We start from the raw sequence: 18,954 nt of genomic DNA on the forward strand, positions 1-18,954 counted from the left end.
ACACCCAAACACACACTCGGAGAGAGAATCAAGTGCAGATCAGAGCCACAAGAGAATCCCCATCCAAGGATCCTTAAATGCATATCATGTGTACAGTATTGCTCATATGTGTGTGCGATGATAAAACTAACATTAGAGTTAACTATCCAGTGGGATTAAATGAAAGTCGTGTTCAGGAGCCAGTGGTTGTTTTTTTTTCACTACTTGAGTTATCCTAATGGAGATCGGCTGAGACGGGCAATGCCCAAGGGCCGCTGGTCCCTCTCCACCCTTCCTGGGAATGGGCTCTCGGTCAGGATGGGTTTGGAAGGAAGCCTCCGATTTCTGCCTGGCCCTCTGCTAAATCAGAGTTATGTAGAGCTGGTTTGGACCCGAGCCCTTAACAATGATCTATCCCCGGAGCCGCTGAAGTGGAATCATTTTCATCATGGCCGACTCTTTTTTACCTCGCAGCTGGGGCTCCCTCTCTGGATGAGTGTGTGAGATTTCAAAGCGCCATAATTTCATTTCACACTGTTTACTTTGGAGATTTCCAAGACAGTGGCACCAGTGTAGGGCCGAATCATTTAATTTAACTGCTCTCTAGTATAGTACCAACCCCAGAGATGGCAGTAGCCTTTCATTCAGCACGAAGCTTTTACCACAATGTTTCACTGCTTTACTCTGCCGTAGTAGAGTTACACTTAAAGCCCTCTCAGCGAGTCCGTCTGTTTGCTGTCGGTCTCTGTTTGGATTCTGTTCGAGCCTCTGCTCCCTTTTCACGATCTCTGTCCAAAAGCGTCACTCACCTCTAACTTGAGCAGCAAGTGCATTCGCACACAAAAAAAATCACACATGCCAACTTTCTTAAGTCCTTCATGAAGGGACGCTGGTGGTGGGAGTTCTACTTTTGTTATAAATTGCAAATGCCGCAAGTTTATAAGGCACATTTGTGACATTATTTACCCCAAAACATGTTCAGTTTCACCAAAAGCTATTTTTTTTACAGTGCTCCACAACTTCTTCAGTGAAAGTGGCAGTGTGAGGGTCATAAAACTTTTGGGAAATACCCTTGCATTCTTGCTGAGAGTTAGATGAGAAGATATCATTCTCATATCTGTCTGTGAATTGTGAATTTAGCATCAGGAGAAGGTTAGCTTAGCTTAGCATAAAGAATGGAAGGTATAGGAAACAACTTGGCTCTGTAAGAAGAGAATAATCAGCCTACCAGCACCTGTTAACCTAAAAATGTAAACACTTAGTAAGGGAGCTTTAGAGTGCTGTGTATGCCTATTTTAAGTCTTTATGCTAAGCTAAGCTAATTGACTCTTCACATATGGACATGCCGTGTTATCAGTCTTTCTACCCCACTGTCAGAAAGAAAGTGAGTAAGTGTATTTCATAAAATGTTGAACTATTCCTTTAATAATGATATTCATGAGTCACTTCTCTGATTAGCGGTGGTGCATTGCTGCAGCATCACTTTTCACCCTGTCTTGAATGCACCGTTTTAGCTACAGAGTGAGACATCTTGCCTCTGTTCAATCTCATGCCGAGCAAGGTAGTGTGATCTAAAATAACGGCGCTACAGCAGTAGCAACTGTATTTCTGCTGACTGACTGGAGTTTATATATGTTATAATAAATATAAAAATATATATTTATGACGCCTGTTACATAGTGACGCACATAAGTAATTGAGTGAAGGCTCGACTCCAAACCAGGCGTGTTTTCTGTGGGAGAGAGTAACTCCCTTTGGGCTTTTTTTTACTTTGCAGACCTTTTACTTGCACAAAAATACTACATAACACAATAAAGGAAAGGCAGAAACCCAAAAAGCATAATATGACCTCTTTAAAATATGTTTATTAATGATCTCTATTGGTGCTAGCAGGCAGATTTGGTTCCCTTCAGGCAGATCCAGGCTAGCTGTTTCCCCATGTTTCCAGCCTTTATGTTAGATGGAGGCTGTCTTTGCCATATGAGAGTGGTAGCAAACTTTTCATCTCATTATCGGCAAGAAAGTGAATACATCCCCAAATGTTGAACTGTTTAAGACCCTCTGAGACCAGACAAATCTGCCTTTTCAAAGAACAGGGGTCTAATGTTCTTGCAAAATGTATAAAACTCAACTTAGATTTTCCGACCTTGTAAGTTAGTCAACCACAGCAGACAATTGAGATTTTATGAGATTGTTTTATTTGCTTAGACTGGTTTTTAACTGACAGCTCACATGAGTCAAAGTCAAACTAGCCAAACCAGGAATCGGAGCCAGGTCTTCCGTGCGCTGCTGTGATTACTACACCACTTACTGGAGCACTACATGTCTGTCTCCACTCCTTACCCTGCTCCGTGTACTCACATATATACAAAACTCATACATCAAAGCCCTGCGCTCATTACCACGCAGAAGATAAACATGAGCAGCCCTGCAGATGGTTAGCTCTCGGATAGAGGTTTCTCTGTATATGTATGTTTGCCCGAGTGTTTGTGAGGAGCTCTCCAGAAGCACGGTTGTAAAATAGACGTGTCTGTACATTTTTTTCCATCCTCAGACCTCTTGAGCTGACCAGAGAGCCGGAGAGTCTTTCGAGGGCTTCACGGCGGATCTTTATTCACACGTGCACGATAACATTAGAGCAGAGCTGGCCATCTTTTATTAGTGGCGGTTTACAGGGATATCCGTGACACTCCCACAGCTCTCTGGAAGCTCCTCCACATTATTCCAGGGCAACGGCAGGTTAATGGAAGCCAGGTGGAGCCTCCCCTGCATTTCCTCCGACCAGGAGCGCCTGATTGACAGTGAGTTGTGGCGATGAATCGGAGTGCAGCTACCCAGAATCAGGGTCGCGATGGAAACATGGCAATTCAAGAGCAACAGCTGCTTTTCTTGGCCACAAAAGAGAGAGCATTTCCATTCACCTGAGACTACTCTTAATTGGAACGTGTGGATATGTTCACTGATGTGTGTCTGGCTTTTCTCTTTGCTTACATGTGGTTAACTCTGTCTAATGGTTAAATAGTATTGCAAGTCACCCAATTCTCCCAAATTTGGAGTCTGTTTTTTTTTAAGTGCGTACACTTAAATGAGGGTAGGTGAACAGGAAGATTGCTGTAAAGATGGCGGCATGTTCAGTATCATGTTATATATTTTTTTAATAGATTCATTTTAAGAAAATATCCTAAAGTAGAGTGCAAAGTGTATTATTCTAGTAAGAGTAACTTCCAAAGTAGAATATCTTTTATTCCTAAGCAATAAAAAGCATCATTGCTCACTTTAATACACTCAGAGGTTTCACTGCTACAATCATACTTGGTTTGGTAGGGCCAGTAGCTTATGGTGGCTAATGTTAGCTAATGTTAGAGGATAAAGGACAGGCTGTTGCTGCAAGATAAAACAAAAAGTAAGCATACTGTGTTAAATGTTTATCAGTGACAAGCTAAAAACATAGGCTAGCGTGGTAGTCAAGAATATTACAAAGAGTATAGAGTCAGTTATGTACTGCAGAAGCTTGTTGCCGCCATGCCAGAGAAAGAACAAGTAACTGTAATAACAAGAAAAATGTCTTGTTAATGTGATAATTTTGTCGTAATAACATGAAAAACCATCTTGTTACAACTATAAACTTTTCACGTTTTAATGTGACACAGCTAACAGATATAAACAGACCAAGCAAAACCTCTGACTGTATTAAAATGAGTAATAACGATGTGTTTAGTTGCTTACAATGTTTAATTTGCAGGTTAAAAATGAGGATTAAATTATTTAGTGTCACACAAACTAACACAAAATTGAAGAAACATAAAAATTACTTGTAATATTTAACACAAATTATGTCAACAAATCCTGGTGAGAGTTATATGAGTATTAGCCGTTGAATCCTAAGTCAGAAATCTGAATTTTATCAGGCCTGTTCTTCACCCGTCGATATCATAAATAATTTCATGAACGAAATTAAAATTTTCCTAATCGACAACATCCTGTGTGGCCACATTACAACGTGACCACGTGAAGCAGATGGTCTGTACTTTAATGTGCTTTTATGTGTGTTGTTTTTTTTTTTAATCCTCATGAATGGTTCTTCAACAGAGTCAAAGAAAAACACTCATACGTGCGCTAAGATGCACTGATTTATTCCTGCACATCTACGAGAATGTAGGTCAAAGAGACGCCGGTTTGACGGCGAGCGATGGTCAAGAGGTGATATTTTTCCAGTGGCGCTCAGACACCATCTGGGAAAAAGAAGTCTTAAAAGTTATTTCCAGCAAATAATTCATCCTCCGTCGAGCTTCACTGGTCGCAAATCACTTTTACTACCACGTTATCGTTTCTTATCGCAAGTATCGAGTTCTGCTTATGCGACCCTAATTTAAGTGTCCGAGTCCATAAACACAATGCGCAGTGCTCTCTTTCATCTCGGAGCCACGACTGTGATGTTAACTGCTTGGCAAAAGAACATGACACCCGGGGTGACAGAGGGATTACTTGTTCTATATTTAGTGTTTATGTACATGAATATTGGCAGGACAACTCTGTACATGTGACACACACACACAGCGATACAGTGATAATAACACAGATCTCCAGCACAGAACACATTTACAAGATGGGCTCTAGAGCAAACACTGGCTGAGATACATAAGGGAATGTCTGGACTACGACAGCTTCCTCGTAAAACTGGAATTTTCCTCGTAACAGTTATTATTGTCATCAATAAAAACAGACAATCAAAAAAGAGAGACCAAAAGTATAAAATAATTTAAATTCCTCCTAAAAACATGTAGTGAATATGCAGTGAGAGATCTATACAATGCGGGAAGCGACTGTATCTCCTGAAACTGAAGCAAACACACAAATATGACGGACAAAAACGCAAAAATTGTCATGCAGCAACAAAGAAACGTACAAGATGAAAGATGATCTTCTTTGTAGTTCTGCCTCCCCAGTGGCAACATGATGTCAAGACGACACGCCTGGTAACGAAGCACCTCACGCTGTGGGCCACCCAGAGGTGCTCGATGAAATGTAAACATAAATATACAGGTTGATATCTCTCTCTACAAACAGTTCAGTCACTGCCACAGGCCCATCCGCTGTGTGAGTAGTCAGTCTGTATACACTCCTTAGTAGAATATCACTTAGAGTTAAATAAACTTATTTAATATATATATTTATAATAGATTTATTCTTTGCAGAGTCATTTAGCAGTATTTCCTTGTTTTCACCAGTTTGCTCTGGTATTTCACTGAGTGACCACTGTGTCCCACCACGTAAACGTCCAGCAGGTAGGTCTTGCCCGGCTCCAGACCCGTGATGGTCTCTGTGGTCACAGCTTTCTGCAGGTTCGGGCTGTGGAAGTACTTGCACAGGACCTTTTCTGACTTCCTGCGGGTCTCTGGCCCGGCACACTGGTTTTGTTCCCTGCGTCGCTGCTCCTCGCCGTAATTGTCGGCCACCTCCTTGCGGTAAATGCAGTATTTGTTGCGGTCCTGCGTGCCCAGCCAGGCCACGGTGACGGAGGAGCAGGTGCGCAGCTTGTCGAAGGCCTTGATGCGCGTGTCCTCCGGAAGCGAAGGGAAGGGCTGCTTGCTGCTGGGTCGTGTGGTGGCGAGCACCTTCAAAGTGGAGGCCCCTTTCCTGCTGCCCCGCAAGCGGATCAGATACTTGGCTTTTGGCTTTCCCCGCAGCTGGAACTGCCGCACCCCCTCCACGTTCTGGGAGAGCAGCAGCTTGCCGTCGCGCCTCACCTGCACCTGCACGGCGTCCAGACATGTGTGGACAAAAAGAGTGACCCTCTGATGGGAAGACACCGGAGCAAATCGCAGAAACTTGCTGCCCTTTCTCTTGATGAAAACATCTGATACTTTGCCGTCCTTCAGCTCTACTGTCTTCTGACGAGCTTCCTCTTTAGTGCGGGCGAATGTCCCCACGTATGCCGTGCTGGTGTTGGTTGCAGAATTCACAGCGAACACGTCGAAGTAGTACTGTGTGTCCGGCTTCAGGTCTGACACGGTGAAAATGTTTTTATTGCCGATGCACACCTTCTGAATGTCTGATGCTCTGGGCTTGGCTGTGTACGCCCGTGAAATCTTGTTACTTGTGAGGCCTCTGTCTTTGCCAAAACCAATGTCAGAGGGAACAAAGCCAAAGTGCGCAAAGTCAAACGGGCTAAAGTCTCTGCCAGGTTTTGGAGCCAGCATGAAGGCATCATCAGCGCTTATCTTAGCCTCAGCTGCACACATGCTCTTGAAATTGTGCTCTTTGTTGATCACTACGCAGTACTGGACCGGCTGGCCCATCAGAGAGCCCGTTGGTGTCGGCTTCCAGGCCAGGGTGATGGTGGTACGGCCCAGTGCGGTCACGTCCACACGAGGGTCGTAGGGCAGCTCCGGGTAGGGCTGGTCAGACTCTGGAGTCGTGGTGGCGTACACCTTGAAGTTGCTGTCTTTCTCTGTGGACAGGAGCTCCAGCTGGTAGAGGCCAGAAGGCGTGCTGGTGGCCACGTAGGACTCCACATCATTGCCCTTGTAGGTGAAAAGCTCCGTCCCCTCGTCGACGGTCACCTGCTGTTTCTGCTGGTCCAGAGGTTCAGGCTCTCCTGGAAGTCAAAAACAAATAGGCACCACATGAGCTCTTTGATTGACACAGTATCCGAATTTATATTACAAGTTCTGACAGAGATCTGTTGTCATGACCTTTTACAGTATTTTCCTCCTCCTTTATTTTTGGCTTTGATGAAAAATAATTTCCACCCCTACTAAAAATGTTTAACGTGTCGACGCTGCGAGCTTATGATGAAGCTCCGCGAGCCTCACGGACGATTAGCCCCTCACATGGCAGCCATGTTTTCACTCCAAACATCCCCAAAGATCACAGGCCAGCATTCACTCTGCCTTTCCAGGGGAAGCTGTGCTACAAAGAGGCGCCTTGTAGCTTCTACGTGAGAGAGACAGCCCAAGCATAATATTATGTTTGTCAACCAGAGAGTGTGCTCAGCGGTGTACTAAAAATTAATGCTCGAAGATCTACTCCCACTAGAGACGTTTAGCAGAAAGAGCTGCAAAGACAGGAAGACGTTCATGGGTTGAACTGTTGCTCCGACACATCTTGTGATGTCAGAATTTCAAAAACCATCTGGGAAGTATCCCTGAGAAACTGTTTGGAAAAGGGGCAGACACTTTCAAAAAATACTCAGCAGGTGATTGGACAAACCTTCTGTCTATCAGCGTCTATCACGGCTAACTTCGGATCAACAGTAGGGGAGCACTACCACCAGCAGAGCCAGTTCGTCAATCAAAGTCTTAGGCCAGTCGAGACAAGAACAAAAATATCCTTTTCTTTTGCTCTTCTTTCAATTAAGAACAATCTCCAGTTGTGATAAACCAGATGCTTTAGCAGCTACGCTAACCCCTTGAGGCGGCGCCAATGTTTTCAAGCGTGCAGTCGCTTCTCACGCTGGTCGTCCTCACAGCTCGGAGCCTGGCGAGATCGCATGATTTCTCGCACATCCAGCTGCCTCGAAAAAGTAATGGCACCGGTAATGGGTCCAAATCTGTTATAATTCTTCTACTTCCAGATGAATTCTTTTCTCTTGAGGCGATGTGCACGTCTACAACGGTGTGACAACCCAATAAATCATTTTGCGATATGTGATCCGACAGGAGCGCAGACACAGACACAGGTGCTCGTGTATTTATATTCAAATATATGCTCACATCACACATCTACGCTCTAAAAACCACAGCTTTTGGTCATCTGGCGAGATTCTCCTGCGCTGAAAGGACGACTTCCAGATGGAGAAAGTTTTAATGTGGGGCAGAAAAATGAAGAGTGAAAAAGAAGGAAAGGAAAAGAGGAAGGAAGGAAGACAGACAGAAGGATTTACCTTAAGAAGACCAAGACAGCCTAAGTAAAGGGATGTAATGGCTTTGATTCAGTGGGGCGACTACAGTAGAGTGGAGCCCTCCTCTGAAATTATAGACGTCAGCCTGGGCCGAGTCAGACATCATAAGTGGTCAGACTAGACGCTACGACTGTGACTTAATTAAAACCCACCAAAAACACAAAGCCTAACATCACTGCCTTGGTTAATTGTGTGTGGAGGATAGTGATATTTCCACATAACGTGTCATTAACCTCTTCCACTGCTTTCTGATGTCAATTATACCTGATCCCTCTCCACTGGCCTCTTCTGGCAGCTCCTGCAGGGTGAGTTTCCACTCCAGAGGAGCGTCACAAGGTGTCACAGTCACAGACAGGGGTGTGTTGTCTTCCTCCACCACAAAGTAGTACCTGGGGAAAAAAATAACAGGTTAAAGGGGAACTCATATTGACATTGCTTCATCACAGTTTTGACGTTATCCAAAGTAATGTGTCGGGTAGATGCGCGAGCAGACCGAGACCGAGGCACAACGTGATATTATTGTACTGCTGACCTTGGGCTGTCTGGCTCGGAGCTAACAGACACTCAATTACACAAACACGACTTTCTCATCTATTATTTAGTTTTTGCATCAACACAATAGATCACGTTACAGAGCAACATCTGATGTTTCCTATCTATTTACAGTAAGCGGCCATCTGCGAGTGAATGTTTGCCTTGGTGATTGTTTCGGCTCAGTCAGCAGCGGAAGGTGGAAACGGGCTCCTTTTTGTGCTCGTAACAACGTGCAGACAGTTTGAATCACTAGGGTTGTGTAATTCATGCACTGTTTGTCTTACCTTTTGGGAGTGTCCCTGAACAGGTAGCCGCTGATCTCAGCTCCGTCCGGGATGACGGAGGAGTCGTGGAACAGCGACTTGTCTCTGATCTGCATCTGGAAGAGTCCTTCGTCTCTCGTGGGCAGCTTCTGCGCCAAAGCTCCCAGCCCCAGCAGCACCAGCAGCACCACGCTCCCGCCTTTACACTGCCTCATTCTGAAAGACACGGGGAAATAAGGTTTCATTTGTAGTGCGGTGCATCCTGGAAACATTGAGTTATGTTTGATTTTTAGAGGAATAGTTGAGGAAACACGCTTTTTCCCCCTTCTTTCCTCTGTCATGTCGGTGCAGTGAATATTAAGCTACGGCCAGCAGCAGACTAACTTCTTCTTCCAGCCCGGCTCAAGAAATAGTCTACCAGTCTAACTTTACAACAATTTCTAGATTAACTTCTTGTGTGAATAAAACAAATGAGATATAACGTGTTAAAGAGGTGCTAGCTACCCCTGGTTCCAGTCCTTATGCTAGGCTAAGCTAATCAACTCCTGTCTCCAGCTATTTTATTGAACAAAAAATATGAAAGTGGTGCCAATTTTGTCATCAAACTCTCAGAAAGAAAGCCAGTAAGCATATTTTCCAAAATGTGAAACAATTTCTTTATAATTAAACATAATTCGATGGTTAAAGACTTTAGCAAGGGGAGCTGTTGCCTTGTTTCCGGTCTTTATGCTATGTTAAGCTAAGCTAATCGACTGCTGGTTGTAGTTAAATATTTAGCTTATCTACAGACATGAGAATAGTTAAATGTACGATGAGGGAAGACTTTAGTCTGGCTGGTAGGTGACCTAGCTGTTTTGCCCTACTTCCAGTCTTTATGCTAGGCTAAGCTAATCAACTAATTTCTCCTGCTTCATATTTAACTTGAAAGTGGTGCCAATTTTCTCATCTAACATTTAGCAAGAAAGCCAATAAGCTTATTTTCCAAAATGTCAAACTATTTCTTTAAAGGTAAACATAACTTGATGAAAAGGGACTTTTTTTTTTGCCTTTGGACACAGCGAGGGAAGCTGTTGCCTCGTTTCTAGCGCAAATGCTATGTTAAGCTAAACTAATAAACTGCTGGTTTCATTTATTTAGCTAACGTACAGACATGACTTCCAATAAAACCAAAAATAACTTTATGATAAAAGAAAAAAGGGGCTTGTGGGTGAATTCTGTTAACTTTGGACTAAGCCGCATTAGCTGTTCCAGTCTTTATGCTATGTTAACATAAGCTAATATTTTGCATACAAACATGAGACTGGTATAAATCTTCTCCTATAACTCTGTTTCTTTAATGCACATTATCAATCAGTGTTGGTGGCTCACAGCAGTCAAGCTGCGGCCAAAATGTCTATTTTTACCATGGAAGTTCTGAATGGCTTTTTTTCCCCTTTGCAATCTGGCATTAGCTTAAAACACAAAACTGTTCTTAATGAGTTCCATTTGGCAACGCTGAGCTCTGGCAGCGGACGTTAACAGTGTTTTCAGTGGGCTCTTTTTTTCCACTACATATTTTTATTTTGTGTTTAAAATGTGTTTTCTTGCCTTCGCTTCCTTTTTAGTTTGAGCCTTAATTAACATTTAACATTAAAACTGTGTGACAGCGCAGCCACCAGCTTTGAGTCAATCAATGAGGCTAAAAAGAGAGTGAATGAGTATCGCGGGCCACAGAAAGAGGAAAGAGGGGATTAGGTTCAAACACAGACGTGTGAGGGGAAAAGACATTGCGAGAAAACTCCGGGGAACCGCGCTATTTCATCAAACGCTTAGTATAAAAATCCCCAAATCCATGTCATTTAAGTTTTATTGATGCTACTATAAAAATGTTTAGTGGTGCAGTGCACAGACGGAGCTGTGGCTTCGGGACGAGGTGCAGCTGACCGTGGCTGAGTGCCTCTCACGTATCCCCTGTCTATTGATTTTGCCCCATTGATTGCAGCTGATGGGAACGCCAAATCCCTGGTGATTTAATCAGTGTAATGATGGCAGATTAGCCAGATACTTTACTGCCATTTACTGCAAGCGAGATGGTGTCCTTTTAATGACCCCTCTCCCTCTCCCCCCTTCTCCACTCACCCTCCCTCGTCTGCCTTTTTTCTCTCGATCACACTTTTTTCATCCACAGACGCTCTCTTTCACACTTGTACACAAACAATATAGCCTTTTTCACTTTGCTCTCCGTCCCTCCGCTTCCTCCTCTCTATCGTTTGCTTTCCTCGCCAGAGGGCGGATAAGTAGAACCAGAGGACTCGGAGTCAAACCTCCTCACTACCAAACTTCATCTCTGCATTATCTTCCTCTAAGAACATGAGCAGGGGGGGGAAAAGCCCTTGACAGCTCCTGTCAGTGTCTCCGTCTCCGCCGTTGTCTGAGCCCAGCCTCCCGCCGTACCGCCAAACTTCAGAGAGCAGAAGGAAAGCCGCCTAAGTGGTACTTTGAGGTTTGACTCACACAGAGAGAGGAGATCCTTATCGCCTCGGCTTGTCTCATTCCACTTCAGAAGCGTGTCACTTGGAACAAAGACATGTCTATTAATACTCAAGACAGCGCTGAGGTGGTATGTACAGAGCCGTTCAGAGCTGCCTTTCATTCCAACATCCCCCCCAAACACTTCGCAGACGCAGCGAGGGCCCCGGCCCCCGACCGGCTCTGTCCACCACACTGATGTCATTACACATAATGTCCGCTATCACTCATACAGTAAGGGTTTTATCACCACGGTCATTAGCACATTTGATGTGTGCCTTCAGAGTGCTCCTCACATGTGACACCGACTGATTTAAACCCCAGGACCAGAACCACTCAGTCGGTATTGACAGCATATATATCGCAGCGGAGATGACATCTGAATATTAGAGCAGCGGTGCCGGCTGGGGTCACCGCGGTTGCACGGACCGGAGCAGAGTCAACACGGTCACACGGGGCTGCGCTGGATCCGCTTTTTACATGCGGGGCCCCGCGCCATTCTCATGCCACAGAGTTCCCTCGCCAAAATAACACATCAAAAACGGGCTGCATCTGGAACAAATAAACCCCGATGTTTAATTAGAACGGGGAAGAATGTATGATCGCAATTTGAGGAAGGGATAATTTCAAGGCAAGGTCACCCGCAATCGTGTCAACTTTGTTTTGCTGGTGCTTTTTATCAGCGTATTTTTACATTCGTCGCTTCACTTTTAGTGGATTCTGCCGAGCGTTCCTGGGCGGAAAACATCACGCGTTTTCTAATTTGCGAGCTGTGGAAGCTGTGGGACGGGATTAAAGCCGCACTAAGTAGTTTTGCGGAAGACGTTTTCATCAGAAGAGAAAGATCTTCATTGACTAAACTGAATAAACAAGCTGACTTTAAAGGACAACACAACTTCACGCCGTTTCGCTTTGTTTATTTGGCGGACCCTGCCACCTTTCTAGCTTCAGACGGTGTTTTCCTCCGAGAACAGCTTGTTTATTCAGTCATGGACTAAATACATGTTTGTGTACATGTGTTATTACTTCACTAATATTGTAAATATTAAAATTCTGAGTTTGAATTTCTTCTCCAAAATTACACACTGCCCCTTTAAAGGACGAATGCAGCCTGCAGTGGTTTCACGAAAAATGGAGAAATAGTGATGATTTTATTTTCCCATGTACAGTATCGAGAAAATGACCCAGCTCTCTGTTCCTGTGTGATCTGAGGAATGTCATCCCCTCATTTGAATTACGGCTCTAACAGCTTCGACCCCGCTCTAATTTGGGGTCATTACAAGCAAATCGTGTGCGAAGCCAAAACAAAATGTTCACACTATGTTTTACATCTCCCGAGGGACGCGGCGTTTGCACTGACATCCATCAACTGCGAGATTATTCACAATCCACTCATGATTAAAGCAAAAAGCGCATGACATGCAACAATTCAGGCACCTGCGTGTGTGTGAGCGAGCTTTTCCAGCAGGATCACACACTGATTATCAGTGTTTCCATGCATGGAGGTGGAGCAGGACACATGCATGTATGTGTGCACCAAACTGCCCCTGACCTCCCCTCTCCTCTCTCCTCTCTCCTCTCTCCTCACTTTGTTTAACCGCTCTCCTCCTCCTCCTCCTCCTCCCCTCCAGCTCCTTGTCAGGACGGATAAGCCTCCTGCCTGCTGCCACATGGAGCTCATTAACAGAACGGGAGGGGAATAAAAAGACAGTTTAATTTCAACACAAATAAAGAGACATTTCGGATTCCACCCAACAAGACGCCTGGCAGGCAGCGCTCGCCGCCGGGGACCTGAAGCCTCCGTGTGTTTTCTTTAAGGGAGTCTGAAGGCAGATTTATGGTGGGCCCTCGGTAGCGAGCTCCATCACCGCTGTCACTTCAGGGCCAATGTGGGGGGATTGGAGTGAGCGGAGTGTATATGAGGGGCGGGGGGCTCCGAGCCAAGGATGGAACCACACAGGACCTGGACCTGCGCTATAGGCGGGCCAAACTAAAGCAGGTCTGGTGTTTTTGGACAGCTAAACAGCTCATTAATGGATTGGTTGAGCTTGTGGCGAGGGCTCGGGTCCAATAATGGAGATTTTTATCTGTCATGTGTATGTCCACGTGCGCGCGTGTGTGTGTGTGTGTGTGTGAACTATCACGCAGGAGCTGTCTCCTCGCCATCCACAACATCACTCACAGTTTGAGTTTCTGAACCCTCCACATCACCAGAACCACGAAAGCTGGCACAATAGCAAAGATGGGAAGGAGAGCCCAGTTTCCTTTCCCTTCTCACCCTCCCTTCCCATTCCCGACTCCCCTCCCCTCGTGCCTCTTTATAGTCCACATCTCTGGAGCTTGCATTTAGCTTGAGCTGCATCCTGGAATGTCTCTATGAGGAGGGTCAGGTCGCCCATTCAGATGGGAGTGAGTGAGGGTGGGAGGGAGTGGTGGTGGTGGCGGTGGTGGTGGTGGCTCTGACTGATGCGCTGGCATTGTGGCTGCGAGGGTGATTAAAGATTAGAAGAGAAAATGCCCCCATGGGAAAGTCATCCACCCACTGCCCATCATGCACCAGGCCCGGCCGGGGCTGCATCGTGGGAAATGAGTCAATCATGCTCAGTTATGTTGTGCTCGGGGGAAGCAGGGACACAGAAAAGGAGCCTGTTCAGCAGCAAGTGTGAGCCTCCCTGCTTCTGTCTGTCCATCTGAGGGGAGCATAATGGGGGGCTTTGCAAAATGGATGTGCCCGCCCGGGGGGGAGGAGGTGGTGGAGGGGTGGGAGTGTGAGCAGGCAGAGGGGGGGTGTGTGTGGATATGATGAATAATTTAACAAGGAAATAAAAACTTGTCCTTAATCTTCCACCAGTGACTCTGGATGTGTGACACAAGAGAGGAGGGGACAGTACACAACACGCCGCAGCCTGTCACCGCTCCCTGGACGCAGGACGGCCGGAGCAACACTGGCTGAATTCTTTCAGCCGGAGAGTTTTCATATGCAAATCACGGTTTAGTTACGGTATGCGACGCAGACCTTCCCATTTTAAGACTTTTTTTTTTGTGTTCATGATTCATTCTCCTGAGAAAGTAAGAGAGAAGGGAGGCAGTCAGTGTGGCTTCAGCCGGCTGCTAAATACAGTTATTCAGATCCTCCACTCCGGGTATGTCTCTCATTAAAAGAAAAGCACGGCTCTGAGGGGAAAAAACAACTCCCAACATGAGCTCAAGTGTCATTAATCTGCCTTGAATCGTTTACTTTTTAGACATCTGACGCGTCGGTGAGTGGAAAAATCATTTAAAATGTGAATTCTTGGCAGAATAAAGCGCTCCTCTCGTGTGCGTCCGGGCTTCTCACAGGTGCGTAAAAGCACCCAAACATATCTCCAAATTGCACTCTTATATTAAATGGAAATAAAAACGCGTGATGGAGACAACAGCACACTTTAGCGCACAGGCTCGTGTTGATAAATCGCCTTTACTGGGTGCTGCTGTGTCACCCCTGGGAGCATGGGAACCCTTCAGAGGCACAAAAGCGAAGAGGATTTCTCCAAAGTTCATCCGTTTTGACGGCTCCATATGCACGCACGTATACAATCCCGACAAAACCAAAATAAGCCGAGATTCAAAGAACATGCGAGTTGGGGCTTGATTGAAATGTGTTTGAAAACTTTTAACTTCCCGGAGTTGTAAACCGCAAAAACCTCTTCCCCTCTCTTTCCCCTCCTCTGGCAGACGTTTCAAAGGCACCACTTTAACTCGAAGGAGTCCGGCTCTGAATTTATATGGAGCTTTTATGCACATTTAAAAAATAAATAAATAAATAAATAAAATACAAGAAAAAGTTAGAAAAAGAAAGGGAAGCGTTGGATGAGACGCGCCGGAGGAAAGAGCATGCGAGGAAGCGGGTCTTTAACATGAGGCGGTCTTACCTTCAAGAATACGCAACGGCGAAGTTTCTCTGGAGGGATGATTCTCGCTCTCACAGCCACTCTGATATCACCAAGACTTTCAAACCAAAAAAAGTGGCTGACAACTAAAGCGATTGGGGGAGAAAAAAGGAAAATGAAAAGTTTGTCCTCTGCAGTGTCCAGTAGTTCCCTCAGTGTTGGTGCCTATCAATCGGATTAGGCAGACTGCTGCTCTGGTGCGTGTTTGCAGTTTTCTTGCGGATTTAACTGGTCTCTGGTGGGCAGGAGTGTGTGTGAGTGTGAGTGTGTGTGAGTGAGTGAGGGAGTGAGTGAGTGAGTGGGTATCCTGAGCTCTGGCAGTGCGTCCCTCCCCTGCCGCGCCGCTGCTATTGAAACCTCCACTGGATTGGAGGCAAAGCTGGTGCGAACTTCTTCCCCTGCGCTCTCCGTAGGAAGACTCCAAGACACAGAACCAGCCCACTGCTTCAGCACACCACAAGGAGAGAGGAAAGAAAAAAAGAAAAAAAACTAAACAGGGACCAGACAGATTGACTCAAACCCTTAAACTCTGAGCATCGACTCCAGGAGAGCAGATCTGGAGCAGGAATCTCCTGAATGCTTTTGTGTTTTGAGCTGATTTCAAACTTTAAATCACAGCTGATGAAACAGACAGTGAGATGTCATAAATAACCCTCGGCACAGCGGGGTTCCCCCCTCTCTTACTTTCTTTTATTTCCTAGCTGTTTACTCTGATGCTTCCCTGGAAATTATTACTTTGGGCAGCAGCGCCTGGTGGGAGTCACGCAACCCTCGGGGCTAAATGTGTAGGCAGGTTTTATCACGGGCCCTGGTGCCTGGGTGTGCGCAAAAACCATCATAATACACCCCATCTGCAGGGAGGCTTTGATGATGGCACCGTGAAGTGCAAAAAGTTGCTGATCAACTGTGGGAATTCCCAGTGAGACATCAGTGTTGTTGTCTGTTCCTGGAGGAAGCAAATATTTATCCAAGATAAGAGCCTGCGACTGTCTCCCGAGCTGAATTGCCCCCAGATTTATGGCTTGATGGAGGGGGGGCCCCGTGCAATCTAGATCTAGAGGATGCTGCCGTTTCCTCCCCAGGAGGACCGTGTTTTCTTTAATGACACTGAGCTGCAGGTTTTCACGCATGAACGGCTGCAGGTTGAGCTTCCTGCAGGAGCTGGAGACAAGATGACATGTTCACTTACAAGAGAAAGCAGGCAGCTCGTTTTCTTACAGGATTAATTCACACTGACACTGAAGAGAAGTTATTCATTCAGTCATGACATGATGACTACAGAGAGCAGGGAGGGACACATACTGATTACCTGATCTGAGAAGATGTTTTTTTAAATGTAAATATACATTGTTGTATATATAAATATACAAGCCTGAGACTGGACATTCATTATCAGTAACATCAGATTTGTTGGAAAGCAGACTGCTGGAGTGAGAAGCTGCACAGAGTGTTGGTACAACAGCGTCATCTAGAGGACACAGCTTGTAATGTTCACTGAGAACATTCAGCTTTTATTTTGAAAAAAAGGTCACTTAAAGGGGCAGTATGTAGTTTAGGAGAAAAACATTCAAACTCAGAATTTTGATATTTACAATATTAATGAGGTAATAATACAAACTCAGACATATTTATCTTTTCCATGAGTGAATAAACAAGCTGTTCTCAGAGGAAAATAAGGTCCCAGAGCACTGTTTGAAGCTAGAAAGGTGGCAGGGTCCGCCACATATAAACACAGTAAAACAGTATGAAGCTGTGTTGTCCTTTAAAGGGGCAATATGTAAGGATTTAAGTTGATGTCTATGTATTGTATTGCAGAGATAACTACTGAAGTTAGCATGCTAACCAGCTAGCCCCATCCCGTCCCAGTCCAAAGCTCCTGTGCTAGCTGTGTAAACTGTGTTAGCTGCGCGGCTAACTGAGCTAACTAGCTGAGGAGCAGCTACAGTTATCAGCAGTTAGCAGTTACTCTGCTGATGTGTTGCTCTCTACTTGTTTTGAGTATGAAGTTGACAGGTGGACGATTCTTACGTAGTGCACCTTTAAAGTCAGTTTGTTTATTCAGACACGAAAACAAAGAGAGTTTGTTTATTTAGTTTGTTTAGGGATTAAAACAGTCAGTCAATGAAGATTTTTCTCTTCTGATTAAGATTTCTTCCCCAAAACTACACAGTGCACCTTTAATACTTTAAGAGATTTGGGGGGTTGTGGAGTACATGTTATGTTACAGGATTAAGTAATTAGGATACATAGATGGTAACAAGGTTACATCAATAAAAGATGTAATTACATTACAGGAACACAAATGTGTACTCTTCCAGAAGACACACTCAATATTAAGATTAAATAGAAGTCACCTACTGATATTTACTTTGTCTTGTCTTTATTTGCATATGTTTGGTGTCGAGGTATGAAAACCATCATAAAGAAAAGTAATTACAGAAAGTAAATTCATTCAGTGGCTAATGCAGAAAACATTCTAATCATAAATAGTATCAACAATCGGAGTTAGAGTTCATGAAAATCTCAAAGACCTTCACTCTAAATGTCTGTTTGGATAATATACTTGTGAATGTCAGCTGTGCAATATGCTACAGATGATGTAATGCTTCTGCTAGTTTCAAGGATGTTTGGAAGCAGAATCGCAGATCGCACATCTGTTTAACACAGAGCCTGTGGAAGTGTTTATATTGTTCTATAACATAGAAGGACTACTGGTGTATTTCCAGATGTAACCTACACACAGGTGCGTGTGTGAGTGTGTGTGTGTGTGTGTGTGTGTGTTGGGGTTATTGATGTCTGGGGTTCATGATTAGCGCTGCTGTGACTTTCACATCCTTGGGATTAAAATAGATGCCAAATTGAATCTGCTATTAGCCACACCACCAAGCTGTGAAAACGAATCCACTCTGGGGACGTGTATACTCACAATAACCCGCACACACCCACACACACACACACACACACACACACACGCACACATACCCACACATGCACTGACCCAGCAGCTAAATGCCAGATTCTTGAAAATGTATCCACACCAGGGACAGTTTAGTACAGATGGAGGGAGGAGGTGGAAAACGCTCCTGTAACGATAATCCCTCTGCTCTATTTCAGCTCCACTGCAGAGACAAAATAAAATCTCATTTTAACGCATTTGCTGCAGAAAATTGACACAAAAGCCACATTGTTGACCTTTCTTCTTTTTGAGAGAGTCACACATGCTCTTTTTCCAGCAACGCCCTGCTTCTCACGGTTACATACATCCACATCTGCTTGTTTCTGCCGTTGGTCACTGAGCTAACTGCCTTGCTCAGTGGCATCATGATAGCTGTGTTATATCATACATAAAGCAACTACTCTCTGCTGCTGAAATAGTTCAAATGACCAGTGTGTTGATTACCCAGACACTGTATCTGGTAAGAGATGGTCTTCATAGGTAACACTGTCCCAAACCTAGCTTTAAATGTAGACCATGCAGCAGCACGTAGATGTTTGCATCTGACAATCAGTTCATTTTTATATTTAAAGCAACACTATGTAACTTTTAAAGTAATTCAGGAAAAAGACGGTTAGTTGTTGAGTCTCATTCCCAGATCGTCAAATACCAACGCTCTGGTTTGGGTCTGACGCTGAAGACCCGATTTGATTTTGATTGGTATTTGACGATCTGGGCATGAGACTGGCGTACCCCGCCACTTGCCTAATGTTGGCCCCCCGCGACCCTGCAAAGGTGAAGTGGACTTGGATGGATGGATGAGACTCAATCAGCTAGTCTGCAGAAAGTTACACAGTGTTGCTTTAAAAAGTTTCATATATCCACGAGAATAGGACACAAGCA

General features: G+C 44.8%; 1 protein-coding gene across 1 annotated transcript; it reads right to left on the bottom strand.

Moving 5' to 3' along the window:
- Window positions 1–4,449: 4,449 nt before the first annotated feature.
- Window positions 4,450–15,186, bottom strand: ndnf (neuron-derived neurotrophic factor). The gene is made up of 4 exons (XM_084355434.1): window positions 15,099–15,186; window positions 8,701–8,895; window positions 8,147–8,271; window positions 4,450–6,577 (listed from the first exon to the last, which is right to left on the bottom strand). The coding sequence occupies exons 2-4, from the start codon at window positions 8,892–8,894 to the stop codon at window positions 5,181–5,183; spliced, it is 1,716 nt and encodes a 571-aa protein (XP_084211560.1). The 5' UTR covers window position 8,895; window positions 15,099–15,186; the 3' UTR covers window positions 4,450–5,180.
- Between the last annotated feature and the right edge of the window lie 3,768 nt (window positions 15,187–18,954).

The sequence above is a fragment of the Pagrus pagrus genome (assembly GCF_965226575.1).
Source record: "Pagrus pagrus genome assembly, chromosome: 6".
NCBI classification, from domain to species: domain Eukaryota; kingdom Metazoa; phylum Chordata; class Actinopteri; order Spariformes; family Sparidae; genus Pagrus; species Pagrus pagrus.